We start from the raw sequence: 19,432 nt of genomic DNA on the forward strand, positions 1-19,432 counted from the left end.
TGAATTTAGGATCTGAAATGAGAACTTGATTTGAAATCTAGAATGAAATGGAATTGGCTTCTAAGAATTGGAATCAAAGTGGAATTTGGGTTTGAAATCTTGAATGGAATTGGATTCATGATTTGGAATCCAAGATGGTATTTGGATCTGAAATCTGAGATCCAAGATAGGGTTGGACTCTGGATCCTAAGATGGATTTGGATCTGAAATCTAAGATCCAATGTCGAATTGGGTTCTGGATCCTAAGATGGATTTAGATCTGAATCTGAGATCCAATGAAGAATTGGGTCCTGGATCCTAAGATGGATTTGGATCTGAAGTCTAAGATCCAATGTAGAGATGGACTCTGGATCCTAAAATGGAATTCGGATCTGAAGTCTGAGATCCAAAGTAGAACGGGGATCTAGATCCTAACTGGAATTTAGATCTGTAATTCGAGATCCAAAGTGGAATGAGGGTCTGGATCCTAAATGGAATTTGGATCTGTAATCTGAGATCCAAGAAAGGGGAATTGAGTTTGATACTTGGAAATCTGGATCCTAGAATGGAATTTGGATCTGTAATCTGAGATCCAGTATAGGATTGGGTTTTGGATCCTAAAGAATGGATTTTGGATCTTGAAATCTGAGATCCAAGGTAAAGTTGGATTCATATTTGGAAATCTGGATCCAAGTTGAGATTTAACTTTGGATTTGGGCTTTTGAAAGTCCAACTGGGATTTTTTAATTATGGATCTGGGTTTTGAAAAACCCAGATTGAATTTAAAATTTAAGAAAGGTCAAGTTTTTGAGAATCAATCTCAAACTGTGGTTTTTGAATAGATAAGAAGATGAACTTGATTTTGAGACTGAATCAAGAATTTCAAAGTTGTAAATGGAACTTTGAATTTTTGAATTGAATTGGAATTTTGGAGTTTTAAAATTGATTTGAGAATTTGAACTATAAATGAATTTCAAAGTCAAATTTGGACTTTAAATTTGGAGTTTGAATTCGGAATAAATCAAGAATATAAAGATTGAATTTTGAATTTTCAAAGTCAAATTGGACTTTGAATTTGGAATTTAAATCTTTGAAATAAGATAGAAGGATGAATTAAACTATAGACTGAAGAAAGATATTTGAGATCACTTGGATTTTTTTAAAAGGAATTTTTGAAAAGTATGATGCAATTTTATCCTAAATGATGAATGAATTTAAAGAATTTGAAATTGGATTTTTGAAAAGCTATCTTATTCTTTAAATGAATTAAAAATGAGGTTGAAGATATAATATATCCCTGACTATGGTCATTGGATATATTATATAATAACCACATTTAAATTCAAGTGAAGAATAAAATACATTTTTGGTGCTTTTATAGAATCTAAAATGAAATTAACCCTCAATATACCCTGACTATGGCCATTGGTATATATTTTGAGTTAATCCTAAGTTAAATTCTGATAAAAGAAAGAAAATATTTTGAGAAAATATGATGAATTTTGAAAGTGGATCCAGTGTTATTTTGTAAAAGATAAAAATTCTAAGTTTTGTTTACACCCCGACTATGGCCGTTGATGTAAATCGTCAACTTAGAATTAACTTACCTCTTACGAAATGGTGCACGTGCCATTCGTGTTTCATCATTGTGAGAATTTGAGAAATGAAAAAAAATGCATGAGAAATAAGCAATTCATGATATTTTTACAATGCTCATTCATTCTACCTAAAGCAAGAAATATAAGTTTCATTCCAATCTAGCTATTACAACATATAAAATCAAGTTTACAATCCTAAATGATAGTTTTTCCCACAGATTTCCTGCAAAAGGTAAAATTAGCACCAGCCAAAGGATGTGTATAGAAGGAAAGCATCACATTGTTTTTAAGATGCAAGATGATGGGAACGTTCATGCCTATACTCTAAGCCAATGAAAAATATATCATAGACGAGAAAAACACATGTATTGGAATGAAGAAATGAATGTCCAAAGATGCATATATAATATGCTAAAAAAATGGATGTTTGGGTTATATGCATGATACTCTAAACACTACTGTTTCAGTTTTGAAAATAATCACATGATATAACCATGGATATGCTAACTTAGTCTTACTCGTAGAGGAACAAAACCTCATTCAACTTCATACATGGGTTATCAAGGAGAGTTCATATCACATAACATTCCGGAAATTGTGTTGGCTTGCCTTGCAATATAGACACTTACTAACTTCTTTTCAACAACACCTCAGTTGGTTGCACTAGAGGTCATGGGGCTGTAGATGTGATACAGCAGGTTGATGTGAAAAGAGGTAAGATAGTGTGCATATAACAGTGTATTTTGCAGATGGGGAGATGAAAATGGAGGCAAATATGCTGTTGTCAGCGAGGCTACAGGTGACATGACTAGACTATCAACAAAATTCTCGGACTCATAGCTGTTTTCTGGTACTTCTTCCTTCATTACCGAGCCTGGAAATGTAGATTTCAGGGACTGTTTCGATCCGTTGGCAAAAAGATTCTAGATTATTTTGATGGATACCTGATGTTGCATTTGATATCATCACAATCTCTTTAGAAAGGACATTTAATGCTTTCAGCTTAGCATCAACCTTTTGTAGATCATCTGAGAAATATATATTTGACTCTTACAGCTTCTTAATGGCTTGGTTGCTCTAAATCAAGGAAGAGACGTTACATTGCTTCATCTAGAAGGCTACAAACAACACATGTTAGAATTCCTGAATAAAAACACAGATCCAGCGGTGCAAGGTAATCATCTAAACTGTCTTATATTTTTTTTTTCTTTGCAGAACAACTGACACATTCTTCACACTCAAAAAGGATTTTCTTCACAGGAGGCTGGTAAAGGAGGTCTTAAAGGGAAGTCAGTACACTCAGAGAGGTTAACTACCCCTACCTCAAAGCAAAAAGTATAGAGATTATGTTAAAGCAATAGTGTTTGGACCAGGAGATACAGATACACAGTGTATTCGTATGACATCCCCACTGTGATAAACATTTTTTGTGGTAAGATGAGAATTACTGAATATCTTCTAAGAGATCATTTCATTTCCACCAAAACATCTGGTTTCATGGTTTTGTAAGGAGCATTTTCATTTCGGCCACATGGCTACGCTCCAGGAGATGTCCAATCTATCATATGATATTTATATCTTAATCCATTTACATTAACCTTCTGTTGTATGTAAATCTTCACCCAAATGTCTTTATAAGCAAATAAGAAAGACGTGGACCTAAGTTTCCAAGAGGGAAATGGCATTTCATATTTTCAACAGAAGAAAATGGTGGCCTACAGAGGTGATGATGGATATCAAGCTGAGCATTGTGCTCAATACACAGGTATATGAATGGGATGAATGTTAATGTACGAAACGCAACAGTGGTGAATAGATCACCGTGGATAGAAATGATGTGCATCACGAGACCGTATACGCAGGTGAAGTAAAAAGTAAAACAAACACATGGTTCATATTAAATAATACAGCTATGAGTAGGAAACGAATTGGATGAAAAATCCTTAACACCATCATAACATATACTGATACTAGCAAGAGTCTGGAGATCATCGAGACAGTCAATAACAGAACTGATCGACTATGGGGCTTTAGTGAGCTATGATCTCTCCCTTGAATGGGAATCATGAGACATAGAACAGAATGATGATAAAAAAAAAACTGCTAAATATTGGAATATACCCTGGGATCAGATGCATCCGAAAAAAAAAAAACAGAACATAGCTGAAATACTTGGAATCCAGCATGGTGAGGGATGGGAGATGGAAAACCGAAACAGGGTAAACAAAATGCTATGGAATATTATTGAAATGAGAAATTAACCAAAATGAGATCAACAGAAAATTGTTGGATCGAAACAAGAGTAAATGAAATACCGATTTAAACGAAATGCTACAAAATAATACGTAAGTAGAAATCCACAGATGGTATACATTTCAGATAAGAGGAAGAAACAAAACAAAAATAATAATAAAAGACAGAAAGAAAAAGAGAAAAAAAAAGAAAAATGTGGGAGTGTACCCACTCCATTGATGTTGCAATATGCAGGACGGTCCTGCTATATGCAGGTCGACCTTGCAAATAGTGCACTCAGTGAGCCGAAATTGAAAGCAGGATGAATAAAATGGATATTATATGAAGATTGACCTCAAAGAAAATGCTTGAAATGATGATTTTACAAAGGAAACAGAAGGGAAAGTAAGCACTCTTACCTTAGATCAACAGAGGTTAAAATCAGAGAGGTGGGTCCTCCAGACGGGTTGCAGGAGGATTGTTTGCTTGCTATTTACTTGATCGAGGGGTGGTATCTCCTCTGGAGAATAGATCAACCTCCTGATTTTGCAGTGATTTTGACAGAAGGATTCAATTCCTGTTTCGCCGAGCCAAGAGGGGGTTCTTCCCTTTCCTACTGTGGAAGCCCTTCTCCGTTGAAGAAGAAGGGGATTTCAGGGGAGAGAGACACAATGAAGGGAGTTGATCGATCGCGTATACCCGAGAGAAAGAAAATGAATACCCGATATGAAGAGGTAGATGCGAGGGACAGAGAACAGATGCTTGATGAAAGGAAGTTGATGAAGGTGAATTACAATGGATATCCGCAAGGAGAAAGATTGATCGATAATGGGTGAATGGGCGCTCTTGCAGAAAGATCGATCTCCAGGAAAATAAGGGATATCAGAGAAGAAAAATGGAATGTGGGGGGGAATGATCGGCACCAGAAAAATGGATCCCCTTCTTTCCCTTGTTCCTCCTTTTTTATAGATGGAAGAGAAGGTTCGTGAACGAAAATCGTTGGAGATGGAGGATGGAAGAGCAGGCCGACTGTTGCAAATCGGACGGTGGAGAGGAGAAGAAAGAAGGCGCGGGAAGAGTTTGTTGGATCTTTTGTGATATTTCCTAAAAGAGGCTCCCTTAAAAAGAATTTTTTGTAAAATAGTTGAAAATTGAGGTTTTCAGCAAGAAGCTTCTTAAAACCTTGAGAATCATTTGCTTTTCTTGTAATTTTTCCAATTTTTTTGGTTTTTTTATGTTATTTTTCAATTTTTTTGTATTTTTAGAATAATCCTAAAGCTTTACGAGAAATTAAAGATTTAAAATTAATTTTTTTTTTTTTGTGTTTTTGTAAAATATTTACAAAAGAGAATTTTTCTGAGAATTTTAAAGCCATTTTGAGAAAATTTCTTCAGAAATGGGTTTGGATCTGGTTTTTGAGGGAATATAGATTTAAAGTCCTGGATTCGGATCTGAAGTTAACTTTGAATATACCAATATGGAATTTAATTCAGGAAATCTGAAGAATGAGCTTTGAAACTGCTTTGATTTTCTCAGAAAATGGGGTTAGGAGCAAAAGGGTCATTTTTACAAAACTTTGAAAAATTTGTGGTGTTCACAGTACCCCACGGCTAATGAAATAAATACTGAAGAAATCAACAACTAATAACTAAGAGCTAATAACCTACTGGTGAAATAAAATGACATAATGTTAGGCATAAACAACTAATGAAACTTAAATTCCAAACAGCTAATGCAATAAACTACTAAAATGATGCACCAAAGAAAGAACGACTACTGTAATAATGCATAAAAGGTATTAGGTAACAGCTGACACTAGCTAATTCAAAACAAAAAAAAAACAATGTGAACTTAATATTATTTTTTAACCACTATTCAAAAAAAATCGATGACAATCAACAAAGAAAATACTATGCCTAATCCAACACACTATGTGATGCTGAAATTATACTCTAACCTAACCAATACTCAATAATACTAACTACCAGAAATCAAACGACTGACAGCCACATTAACAAAACGTGAAACAAACTACACGGCCTCACAATTTAACTTCAAAACAGATACTACAATTTTTTCTTTTTCTTTTCTTTTTCTCTTTTTTTTTCTTTTTGCAAAGGTTGAAAACAAATAGTCTAATTAGCTGTAATGACAACAAAAGAATACAAAATATACTCTATGCAATGCTCATGCAAAACGTAAAGAAATATCCATGTGATGAAGCTCAAATCCACAAAGATGGGAGAGATGAATAGGGTTACCGAGTGATTCGCTAGAAGGGTTGAGAGAAGAACGGTTGATCCCTGGGCTGCAGCTGCACTTCTCTATTGAAGATGATGAGGTAGCCAGCGATGAAGCAGTTAATAGCAAGAAGACAAGGAAACAGAAGAAGTGGAAGAAGAAGGAGAGGAAGAAGAAAGGAAGCCGGTTTTGAGAGAGAGAGAGAGAGAGAGAGGCGTGAACTCCAACCAGGGAAAAAACGCCTCTCCTTTGCTTTACTATCTTATTCATAATATAATATTAGGTTAAAGCAATTTTTTCAACACAAGTCCAATATTTTCAATAATTTTCAAAAAGACCCACTTTAGTAAAACCTGTTTTATTGTGTAAAAAGAAAACTTCCTAAACTAATTATAAATTATAAATTAGCTAATACAAACATAAGCTAACTAATCTACCATTAAGAAAATCTATATCTAATAAAAAATACTAAAACTGTAGGGAACGCTTTGAAAACTTGATTTTCTGATAAGATTTAATTCAATACGATTTCTCAGAACTAACAATAAAAATGGGTTTTTAGAGCAATTTTAACACAGATCATGCATAAATAATGATTAATAAAATGCAAATATTATGCATGATCACAATGCCTACTACATCAACCTCCTAGTCAAAAAAGGGTCTGCTTCACTCGGACCAAGAACTCTTCAACGGTGGATCTGCTGATGCACAAGTTGGGACCTACAACCTTAATTTGTTAGCCTTCCGTACAGACTTTGCGGCTGCCATGGTGAAGATGGGCAACATAAGCCCTCTTACAGGCACCACTGGCCAAGTACGTGCCAACTGCAGGAGAGTAAACTAAGAAAAACCAAAGAGTTTGTTTATCATGTGCTGTAGTGATTGGTTGTGGTTAAGGCTCAGCAATAATAGTTGATGTTTTTCGATAGAAATGATGGCATCAATACTACATATATGTGTGTCAGCATTTAGTAGTTGGGGAATGCAAAAATGCAGTCTTCTGAATACAATCTTGTATTTTTCTAAGATGTAATCATTTTATTGGATGACAGATTGCCAACTTATGCTTGAAAACATGGTTCTGTTTGTTTGGACTCGATGGGAGTGTGGATCATATGTGAACTATATATGTAGTGCTTTCTTTCACCCACTATTTGTCCAATGAGCCCTTATGGTTGCCGATGAATATTCAACTTGACTGGTTGACCGTTATGCATTCTCATGAGCTGCACATGAAGTAGTGCAATTCAAGTTGTAAATGTAAAGAAGTGTTGGATATGATTGCCTAATATTCCTGGCTGGAAAACTGCAAATCTTGTTGGTTGGGGCCTATAAGACAACGTGGGCTCTAATCAAGCATTTTGTATCTTCTACCAATGCTTTGTTTTCTTATGGAAATCCCTCAGCCTATAAATAAATAAGTCAAAATCTCTATGCTGGGTTTGCTCATCACTCTTGCTTTGGGTCAAAGTTTGGCTTCACATCCAAAGCATCACATGAGTTTGTGAGCACTCCATTAAGAAGGGAGGCAGCCAAACTCTTCTTTCAGAGTTTGGGAACAAGCGTCTCCATGATCAGAAGGGTGTTCTTACAATACTTACAGTTAGTTTTGTTTTGCTTTTTACAACTGATGCTTCAGTCGAAGCGGTTAATCTCCTGGTGAGGTCATTGACATACCCAAGCCCTTACAAAGCTCACCAGTGAAAAGCACCTGCACCCCGTGGGAGTCAAATGTGTGACAAAACGGGTCAGCACCCCCAAGGCCCGCTACCACTTGGGCGACCTGGCCCAGTGTAATATGTACAGTTAGTTTGTGAATGCAAGAGTTGGAATCGTTAACTACTTAAAAAAAAGGGAAAAAAATGTATCGGACACGTGCCGAGTCCGGTCCACTGTGTCGGACCCAGATCAGATCCAGGCCCGACTCGGACCCAAACCCGAGCCCGACTTGGGGTCTCGAGGGTTTGGCAGCCTGCATCTTTAAAAAGACGCAGGCACCACAGAAGAGGGGCAAACCCCCTCGCCACCTTCTCTCTCCTCTCCACCTCTCATCTTCGTCCCCTTCCCTGCAGACGCCGGCGACCGAAGCCGCCGACCACCTCACCTTCTTTTCTCCCTTGCTCGTTCCCCCTCTGTCGCCCCTTTCCCTCTTTCGCTATGCTGCCGTAGCCGGCAACCCACAGCCGAGCTCCCCTGTCGCCCAACGTCCCCCTCTCTGGTAGCCTTGCTGGCAGACTTGTTCCCCTCTGGTAAGCCCCGACCTCACCCCCTCTCTTCCTACGTGTGTCGGCGACTCCCAACCGACGCTCCTCTTCCTCGTGCACACCCTGTTTCGGTAGACTCCCCCTCATCAGTGACCCTCGCCGGAATCGTACATCTGCAACTTCCCATACGTAACTCTCTCTCCTCTCTCATTGTTCTTCTTGCTAAAGATGTCGGCAAGAGGTCGCTGACCTCTTGCCTCCCTTTTTCCTCTTTTTTGGTTTGCTGGCAGTGGACCAGAGCCACCATCATGGGTGGCTCAAGGTCTACCAGGAGGGAGGTGTCGAGCACCTCTCCTCGTTGTCTTTATCTTCTTCTGCTACTTCTTCTCCTTTTTTTTTTGTTGACCGGCTCCTACCTGCCATTCTTTTTCGGCAAACCATGGTCGATCGGTAGGGGCTAAAGCCCCTGCCAATTTTTCTGACAGGTCGGTAGGGGCTTTGCCCGTGTCGCTTGGGTGTTCTGGCAGACGAGGGCAAGGCCCTTGCCCCACCCGTTCTTTATCAAGAAGGGGTCGACCCCCCTCTCTGTCCTTTTTTTTTTTTTAAGTTTCAAGGAAGGGGCTCAACCCTCTCCCGTTTCTCCTTTTTCGTAAAGGAGGGGCTGACCCCCCCCCCCCCCCTTCCACCCTGTTGCTTGGGTTACGAGGGAGGGGTTCGGCCCCTCCCCCATTCATTCTTTTGTCAGAAAGGGGGTGAGCCCCCTCCATGTCTCTCTCTTTGCTGGGGGTACGAAGGAGGGGTTTGGCCCCCTCCTTGTCTCCCTGTTGCGGCAGGGGAGGGTGATGCTTTCTTTTGGCAGGAAGGCCTACCCTCTTCTTTTTTCCTCTGCGACCTTTCGCAGAGCTGGTAGGGAGACGAGCCCCTTACCCCTCTCTACTGCTCAGGCATGCAGGGAGAAAGGCTCCCTGCTTCTGCCTATGTCTGTCGTCTACGGACAACAAGGAATTGACAGAGGGCCTATCGTTTCGCCGATGGTGATCCGGCGAAACGATGGTGAGCCGACGATCCGATGGTCATCCGACGAAACAAACCTGAGCCATCAAAAATGTCTGTTTGAACTTTTCATCATCATCTTCTTCTTCTTCCTTCTCCGTAAAACACTATAAAACCCTCTCTCTCTCTCTAGAGAAGAAATCAAGGGAGGCAAAGAGTTCCCTCTGGAGAAGACCATGAACATCAACCCTCTCACTCTCTCTCCATTCTCTCTCTACTTCTGTGCACATCCAACAAACGATCCGACATTGCTCCATCAAACACCAACTGACCTACACACTGACTGTAGCATCGTTCAACTTGATGAGTTGTGGAGCCTGATTCATAGTTTTTGCCCTTACAAAAGGGGGTTTGGGGGCTCCTCCCAGCGTGGGTAACATCATTCAACTTGATGAGTTATGGAGCTTGATTTAGAGTTTTTGCCCTTACAGGAGGGGGGTTCGGGGGCTCCCCATCGGCGCGGATCCTTTCAACAGTGATTTGTAGTATTATTGGACTTTCCTACAATGATTTGTAGTATTTTCAGGTCTCTAACAAGCCCCACAACGATTTATAGTGTTATCCGGCTTTTCAACAGCGATTTGTAGTATCTTCTGCAAATCACTATAGTGATTTATAGTGTTTTTGGGTCTCCAACGAACCCCACAACGATTTATATTGTTGTTGGATCTCACTATATCGATTTATAGTATCTTCCGCAAATCACTATAGCGATTTGTAGTGTTATTCAGTAAGCAAATCGCTGTAAATCGCTACCCAAATTAGGACCAACTTGTCATGGCCACATCTCCCTAACCGAAGGTCATATTCTAAATCCGTAAAAAGTGGTGTCTTTGTTATTGAGTCTAGTTTATTCTTATAAATTTTCAGTGATTTATATTATCATTTCATTCCCCATTTTAACTAAAAACTATACCCCTATTACTCTTTGCTATTTGAGTTGCACAACACCATTCTCGCTTGAAATCCACATCTTGATTCTGGCATGCTCCTTGGATTTTTCATTGATTTCTTCCAACCTTTCTTGAAACAAACATATGTCTTTCTCACCATGACACCCTGTGCATTTTTTACCACGACACCCGAGACCCGTGCCGGGGGGAGCCCCCGTACTCCCTTCTTGTAAGGGCAAAAACTCTAAATCAGGCTCCACAACGAATCAAGTTGAACGATGCTACCCACGCTGGGAGGAGCCCCCAAACCCCCCTCTTGTAAGGTTAAAAAATTTGAATCAGACTCCACAACGAATCAAGTTGAACGATGCTATCCACGCTGGGAGGAGCCCCCAAACCCTCCTCTTATAAGGGCAAAAACTCTGAATCAAGCTCAACAACTCATCAAGTTGAATGATGCTACCAACGCTGGGAGGAGCCCTCAGACCCCCCTTTTGTAAGGGTAAAAACTCTGAATCAGACTCCACAACTCTTCAAGTTGAATGATGCTACCCACGCTGGGAGGAGCCCCCAGACCCCTCTCCTGTAAGAGTAAAAACTCTGAATCAAGATCTACGACTCATTTAGTTGAATGATGATACCCACACTGGGAGGAGCCCCCAAACCCTCCTCCTGTAAGGGTAAAAACTCTGAATCAGGCTCCACAACAGTCAATGTGCAAGTCAGTCGGTGCTTGATGGAGCAATGTAGGATCTTCTACGGGATGTGCATAGAAGCAAAAAGAGAAGGGAGAGAGAGAGTGAGACGTTTGATGTTCATGGCCTCCTACAGGAGAGATTTCTTTCTCGGATAATCCTGTAGTGCAGAGACTGAGTCTTAAATAATCATCTTCGGGGCACTTAAGTCTTTACAATAACTCTTTTTCTAGAATCAATATTTTTTTTGGCACCAATGGAGGAGAGGGTACTTAAGTCTTTGCAATCACATCAAACTTCAATGCTAATTAATGTTGACAAATATGGGGATACGAGATGCACAGGCTTAAATATATTGTGCTTTTTGGGACCCCGGAGCATGAGATGCCCTGTTGGGGGGGGGGGCAACATATAACCTGCTTCGATATATCCCGCCGGCTGGCAATTGAGATTTTGTTGGCTTGGGCCTTCTTTGGAAAATTTGGCCCAAGCCCTACTTGTTAGGTTCGGCCCGTGGCCTCCCGGCCCGTTGTCCAGCCGTACTTTTATGCTCACACGGTCACACCCGCGGATTTGGGTTTAATTCGGGTCGGGTAGCCTTTAGAAACCCGACCCGTAAACAACTTCTCAGTAAGTAGAAAATGAGGAGAGAAAACCCTTTGCGCTTTAGCCCTAAAATCGTCTGTCTCTGTGGGGTTTTTCTTCGGAAGCGTTGAAGAAGAGGAAGAAGAGGGAAGAAGGAAATGGCGACGGATGAAAAGAAGAGGGAGGAAGAAGGCGGAGGCAGAGGGTCGGCAGGGGAGGAAGGGCTTCAGGTTGGGCGTCGGTGGAAGGAGATGGTGGAGGACCGGTGGCAGAGTGTTCGGGAGCACGCAGAGACGTATCCCTACGTGTGGGCGTCGTATATCCTCGTCTACGGTGGGATAGGCGTTTACATGGCGTACCGATGGAGGAAGCTCAGGAAGACGGAAGAGAGGGTCAGGTCCCTCCACGAGAGGCTCAGGAAGCTCGTCGAGGCGGACGCCGCTGCGGAGAACTCCTCGACGACGACGACGGAACGGATCGCAGAGAAATCAGAGAAGAAGAGTAGCTGAATCGAGGGGAGGTTTATTTGTTTTAGGGGTTTTTAAGATCATCGATCTCCCTCTCTTTGCAATCGGAGTTCTCCGGTTCGTTTCCCCCCCAATTTTCACTTTTTTTTTCCTGCTTTTTTTGTGTTGTAAAAGAGATTAAAGAAGGAATAATTAAGGAAGCCGGCGATTTTTTGCTCTCTCTCTCTCTCTCTCTTGCGGGGTCGATGAGAAAAGAATTCCAGGGAACTGGAATCCATTGTTTGGAGACTGTATGCATTTGCTGCCGAGGGGTGTGGGATTTAGACAGGGCACTTGATTGGAAAGTTTAAGCCATCTGAGATGGCGAGTCCATTGTAATGCCATTCCATGTAAGCTTTTTTCTAAGAATTTGTTTTTCCACGGGGCGCGTGCGCTATTCCCACCCAATTACCAACCCCTCATTCTGACCTAAATAGTGGCGAAATTCTTGGTATTATGAATTACTTAACATAAAAATGACAAATTTCGAACAATTTGATCTCCTTTTCACTGAAAGGAGTAGAAAGATTCGATGGGTTTTTTTTATCTCGTTCACCTATAGCAAATGGATCGGAAGTGATATCTTTCTTTCCTCTTTCCCTTGTTTTCCTTTTTCTTACCATAGTAATTAAAAATGGAGAATAAATCTCTATAAAGAAAAGCTTTCAACAATTAGGAAAAATCTCAACATGCCTGTTTGACATTTCAAAAGCTGAAAACATGACCCAAATTGGCCTTCATAAGGTTAAATATTTGGGCCTGAAATCTGAAGTCATTAATCCAAAAACAATATTTAGATATATCTTGAGATGCCTTTCAAAGATCTCAAAGGGGGCTTATAAGTCTGCTTGGAGACGTAACCAATGTCGCTGTCTTGAATTAGTTGACCCTAACTCCAAAGGGTAAAATTGATTTGGGTCAAAGCTGGGTGAAAACCCCAAAAAAATGAACTAATCCTGAGATTTTAAGTATTTAACCCACAATTAATAGAAATAGTCGAATCACTGAGGATCAATATAGATCCTAATCTCACAAAACACGAAATGGATCAACAGGTCCTAATCTCGCAGAATGGATTCTCTAATAGGATAAAGGACTCTTGAATACCTTCCACAGGACCCGCCTGGCGAGGTAGTCTCAACTCATGGGGGCTATAAAACCTAATTTTATGAATTATTCTTGACGCTTTTAAGCTTGCTACAATCATTTGTTCGTGCAAACGACTTAGCAAGCTTTTTTTTTTACTTCTCTTTTTTGTCTAATTGACCGAATGGATGTGATCTGACTTGTTTTCAGTGGAAACTGGCTTTTGAACCGTCAGAACCAACCTTTGTTTGATTTTTATCGACTCAAGCAAACATGTTTTTTCATCTAAAAACATGATTTGTTGAGATAACAATAAGAAATAAGGTCGTGTTTATCCTTCTGTTATCTTCAACTCTAACCGCAACATCTCCATTGAAGGAAGATATACTAGTGAAAAGTTTTTCTCTCTGCATGCGTTCTCTCTTTCTGCTACTCTGTTCTCTCATGATATCAGAGCAAGAAGGGTTCCTCTGCTCACGTTGCTAAATCTGATCAGCATCGTCATCGTCTGGTTCATATGTTGATCGTCTTGGCTCAGCTATTTGTTATCATGAGTTATCCTGTTTTGTTGATCAACGTCATACTTATCAGATTAATCAATCTACTTTTCCCATAAGCCTTAATCTGAGAGTCGTAGTTGTTGTTGCAGAGCGTCTGATCTCTTGGTTTGGCTAGTGATATGTCTACTCGTGGTTCTCATATATCTTGGCCAGTTTCATCCTGATCAGATATTCTCCCTCTCCTGCAGACTGCCATACCAACTGTGGTTCTCAAGATATAGATTCAGATTAGTATTCAGTCCAGTCTTCTTGTTATTTTTTAATGGTTGAATCATTTTCGACCCCTTTGAGTTCTTCAAATGAAGGTGCAAGTCCTTTTTTTATGCACCATTTTGACAACCCAGACGCTCTTCTTGTGTCACAACTTCTTGACGGTGACAATTATGTGGGTCATAATTATGGCCCTTGGTGCTAAGAATAAAATCTTGCATCAGTACCAAAACCCGACATTGGGTCATGAGATTATTCAAAGTAGGTAGGATGTAATAACATGATCTTGTCATGGTTGTTAAATTCAATCTCTTGAGACTTAGCCAACACTGTCATTTATGCTACAACTGCTCATGAAGTATGGTCGAACTTGCATGAGCGTTTTTAGCAAAGTGTTGCTCCTCAAATCTATCAAATCCAATGTACCATTGTCTGACTTCATCACGATACTATGTCTGTAGCTTCATACTTTTGTAAACTTAAAGGTTTTTGGGATGAATTGTCGGCATATATCCCTTTACCCACGTGCACCTGTGTGGTGGCCAAACTATTAAATTAACAATGTACGAGAGGATTTTTCAATTTCTAACGGGCTTTAGTGACTCACATGATACGATAAGGGGTCAGATCCTCCTTAAAGGATCTTCTGCCATTGGTTGGAAAGATATATGGTCTTGTAATTCAAGATGAACAAAGCACAGAAGCTCAAAGCATACCAACGTTGACTCTAATAGATCAGCTTTGTGTTCAAATTCAATTCATGATAATCAATCAGACTCATCAGTTACTGTGGTTTGGATTTGGTACAAATAATCGGAATAAGGGCTTCAAGCATGAATGCCTCTCATGTTCTCATTGTGGCATAGCTGAACACACTAAAGAAAAATATTTCAAACTTCACGAGCACCCACCAGGACACTAGTTGCATAAAGAAGGATCAAGCAGTTCTACTCCATTGATCAATGCAACTTCATCTCAAGGAAGTAAGGCTAAAAGAGAAGCAGATGAATCTGTTGCGCTCACCCGGAGTAAGTACAATCAACTTATGTCATTCATCAAAGGAAAATCTTCAGCAACCAACTTTGTAGGTCTGTCTTGTCATTTCCCTTCTCATGCATCCTAGATCACTGATTCAGGAGCCAATGATCACATAGTTTCTTCTTCTATTTTTTTTGAAAAATCTAACAACCATGTCAAACTTCCAAATGGGTCATCCGTGGGTGCATCACATCAAGGTCTGGTATAAATTTTAGATAATATCATCTTAAAAAATGCCTCATGTATTCCGTCATTTAAATTTAATCTCATATATGTTAGTCAGTTGACTAAGTTCTTAAATTGCTCAGTTACATTCTTTCATAACTCCTACATTATTCAAAACCTTGCATCGAAGATGAAGATTGGAGCGGGTAAAGAAAAGGTTGGGTTATACATGCTAGACGTCTCACAACCCATTGTTGCATCCCAAACTTCTCTTGTGGACCGTCCTAGTTGGTTGACCTTTTTGCAGTGGTATTTTTAAAATATATTTTTCAATAAAAGATTTGAAAAATTGTCAACCAAAAATAATAAAAACCGACTTTCCACGAATGTGGAGAGTACTGGTCGAATCCTCAGGGAACGAGAAAATATTCAAACTAAATCTAAAATTTTTAATTTATTAATATCATAAATGTGTACAACTATGTCAAATAATACAACTCTAATTAAGTTACAAACTAAAAATAAAAATTAACTCTTAAGCAGGTTGCTAAAATCTTCTCCAAATTGTCAGGGGCATTTTTGTCTTTTCACCAAGTATAACTTTCCCGCGCTTGACGTGATTAACATAGAACCTGTAGGAGACTTATCAACCTAAAACAACAGAAAATAAAAGTCAGTAACAATTCTGGCAATTAATTCTAAATTACAAATAAAACTAATTCTAAAATTAATTACTAAATCTAAAATTACAATAAAAATAAATGAAATAATAAATGATAATTAAGCTAACTAATTTATATTCAATCTAACTAAGTTAATTATTGTACTTACACTAACTACTATGCAGAAAAATACCAAAAATCATAGAAACCTAACTAAGTAGTGAAAAATCTTTTTTGCCCTCAATAAAATGCATGAATCACATTCTGACAAATTTTCAAAAATAGAGAGTTTGAAAGTTCAAACAGAGTCCGAATCAGATGATTTTTATTTTGTTGGATTTCTGACACATGCAAAAATCTAACAGATTCTACGAATCTCCAAAATTCATCCAGGAGCTTCAGATATAAGCGTTTCAAAATTAGTAAAAACTTGAAAACAAGCTTGTCCCGAAATTTAAAGTCAAGAAAAACCAGTTTTTGAAAAACGTTTCAAAACCCAACCAAATCAACTTCGATTGAGTTGATTTTTGGTTTGCAAGCACTGAACACCCCAACAAAAAGAACAGAAGTGGTTTTTCAGAAAAACTCTAAAAAATCCACATAAAATAAGGACTGCCATTTGCTGTAAAATCCGGTTCAAAATTTCAGTGCACTATTCAATCCAAATGCATATGATTCACACACTATTGAAATGAAATGCATGCAATGATGGACCATTCATAACTATACGCTGCAAGAAATCAGTAATTCCATGAACTCTCTTTATCTAAAACAAAAAATTGTATGCTCATGCAACAAGCCCTTTAAACCCATGGGTTACCCTAATGGACGAGTAAGGTCTCGTGAGGGTTTGCAATGATGCTGCCCACAAACATCGATGTCATGCAGGAAATAAAAATTCTCTTTTTTTTTTTAAATATTAGGCAATTAAGAAATCAATTTAAGCAAATATTTCATGTAATTTACACTCTCATAACATATTTAGAATTTTCATGCCTCCACAGTAAAAACCTTTTCCTTTCACTTTTCTAAAAAATTTAATTATCAATGAATTTTCCTTAGAAAGTCAAGTATTATCATGTTATTATTTATCATCACTTGCATGTTTTCTGCACAGTATTTCACAATTATTCCTAAGCAATGAATTTTTCCTTAAGCTCATTCTTTTTCTTTTGATTTTTAATTTTCATAATTTTTTAATTTTTCACTTGAGCACTATTTCAAATATCCAGTGTTCGCGACTCATGTAGCAAGCTTTGGGTCAGTGACTCTCAGGCCAGACAACCTTAGGGCACTAGATACAGAGTATCCCTCAGACTTACTTGCTTGAGTCACTAGACCTTTCATTTTAATAGTTTACATATAATCTTCTTCTTGTCATGTGCAATGTCTATATCTATTAGGCTTATATAAAGTTCATGTAACGAGCCTTTCAAGCCGTTGGCTCCCAAACCAGATGACTTTAGGGCACCAGGTGTAAAGCACCCTTTAGACTCTATTTGCTTGAACCAAATAGGCCACAGATATCGACTAGACAAGAAGATAATTTCTTTTGTTATCCTTTTTGTCATGAGACTCAGACACTTCAACTTGTTTCTGAGTTCAGCTACTGGGAATCGCGAAGACATCAACAACTAAACGTAAGTTCTTTTTTTTAAGCTCATATCTCTAAATATTTTTTTTTCAATTGCTTAGTTTTTTAAAAACATATTGTGCATACTTATACTGTAGTGATTCAAAACAATTCTAGCATTCAAATACTATCTTTTCTTTGAAATTTACATAAATAACTACTCATTTTTAGATTAGTTCAAAAAAAAAATCACATGGGGCTAAAAAAAAATCTAAATTGTCAGATTATGTCAAAAATATTCATATATTCTATAAACTTGTTTCTTAAAGACCTAATTTTATGAGTTTAATCTACCTAAACAGAAAAAAAATTAGTGTGCATCTAAACCATCCCCCCATGCATGAATGACACTATCCCTAGTGGCATACAAATATGCAAACATGCAATGCAGATGCACACTAAAGAACATAAAAAATAAATACGGGAGAAAGGATAGATACAACCTGATATGTGCAGGCCCTCTTGAGTTGATGATTGACTTGACTTTGCACCACCACTATGCATATACGAATGCATAGTTTTCTGCTTGTCTGACCAATGATATGCTTCTGAAGCTGTGCTCTATGTTCGGTAACCTGCAACTCATACACTGACATATCAATTGATAAAGTATTCATGCATGATAACAGTAAAATTCAAGCAAAAATCAAATCAAAACAAATAAAACAAAATTCTATTTCTAATATATACATATGATACACAGTGAATAACAATTACAAAATAAAAGCACTAAAACACAAAGTAACTAAACTATGTCAGAATTACTCTACAAAATTAAAATAACAAACATAAATCTAAATCAGCAAATTTAGTAAATATAGAAAATCACAAACTATGTTCTCTAAAACTCACTTGTCTATTCGCTCCTTGAGGAATGTAATTCAGTGAATCCTAAGACAACAACATGTGAATCATATATTTACTAACTATGTTAAAACATATATTTACTAACCATTCCTATTAAAAATAACTAACTAAACAAATATTAAGAAACTAAAATATTAGAAATAACAGAATATAATCATCGTTCCTCGGCAACGACTCCAAAATTTGGTTGATCTTTTTACAGTGGTATTTTTAAAACATATTTTAATAAAGGATTTAAAAAATTGTCAATCAAAAATAATAAAAACTGACTTTCCACGGATGTGGTGAGTACGGGTTGAATCCTTAGGGAACGGGAAAATATTCAAATTAAATATAAAAATTTCAATTTATTAATATCATAAATGTGTACAACTATGTCAAACAATACAACTCTAATTAAGTTACAAACTAAAAATAAAAATTAACTCCTAAGCGGGTTGCTAAAATCTTCTCCAGATTGTTAGGGGCGTTTTTGTCTTTTCACCAAGTATAACTTTTCAGCGCTTGACGTGATTAACACAAATCTTGTAGGAGACTTATCAACCTAAAACAATAGAAAATAAAAGTCAGTAACAATTCTGGCAATTAATCCTAAATTACAACTAAAACTAATTCTAAAATTAATTATTAAATCTAAAATTATAATTAAAATAAAAATAAATAAAATGATAAATGCTAATTAAGCTAACTAATTTATATTCAATCTAACTAAATTAATTATTGTACTTACACAAACTACTATACAGGAAAATACGAAAAATCACAGAAACCTAACTAAGTAGTGAAAAGTCTGTTTTGCCCTCAATAAAATACACGAATCACATTCTAACATGTTTTAAAAAATAGAGAGTTTGAAAGTTCACGCTGAGTCTAAATTAGATTATTTTTGTTTTGTTGGATTCCTGACACGTGCAGGAATCTGACACACTTTACGGATCTCCAAAATTTGACCGGGAGCTCTAGATATAAGCGTTTCAAAATCAGTAAAAAATTGAAAATAAGCCTGTCCCGAAATTTAAAGTCTAGAAAACTGGTTTTTGAAAAACATTTCAAAACCCAACCAAATCAACTCCGATTGAGCTGATTTTTGGTTTGCAAGCACTGAACACCCCAACAAAAAGAATAGAAGTGGTTTTTTAGAAAAACTCTAAAAAAATCCACATAAAATGATGACTTCCATTTGCTGTAAAATTCGATTCAAAATTTCAGTGTACTATTCAAT

General features: G+C 37.8%; 1 protein-coding gene across 1 annotated transcript; it reads left to right on the top strand.

Moving 5' to 3' along the window:
* Nucleotides 1-11,587: 11,587 nt before the first annotated feature.
* LOC149837832 (uncharacterized) lies at nucleotides 11,588-12,168 on the top strand. The gene has a single exon (XM_090007509.1). It carries the CDS (start codon nucleotides 11,642-11,644, stop codon nucleotides 11,990-11,992), a length of 351 nt encoding a protein of 116 aa, XP_089863635.1. The 5' UTR covers nucleotides 11,588-11,641; the 3' UTR covers nucleotides 11,993-12,168.
* Nucleotides 12,169-19,432: the final 7,264 nt, after the last annotated feature.

This window comes from Nuphar pumila, chromosome 5 (genome assembly GCF_984573655.1).
Source record: "Nuphar pumila chromosome 5, dmNupPumi1.hap1.1, whole genome shotgun sequence".
Lineage (NCBI taxonomy): Eukaryota > Viridiplantae > Streptophyta > Magnoliopsida > Nymphaeales > Nymphaeaceae > Nuphar > Nuphar pumila.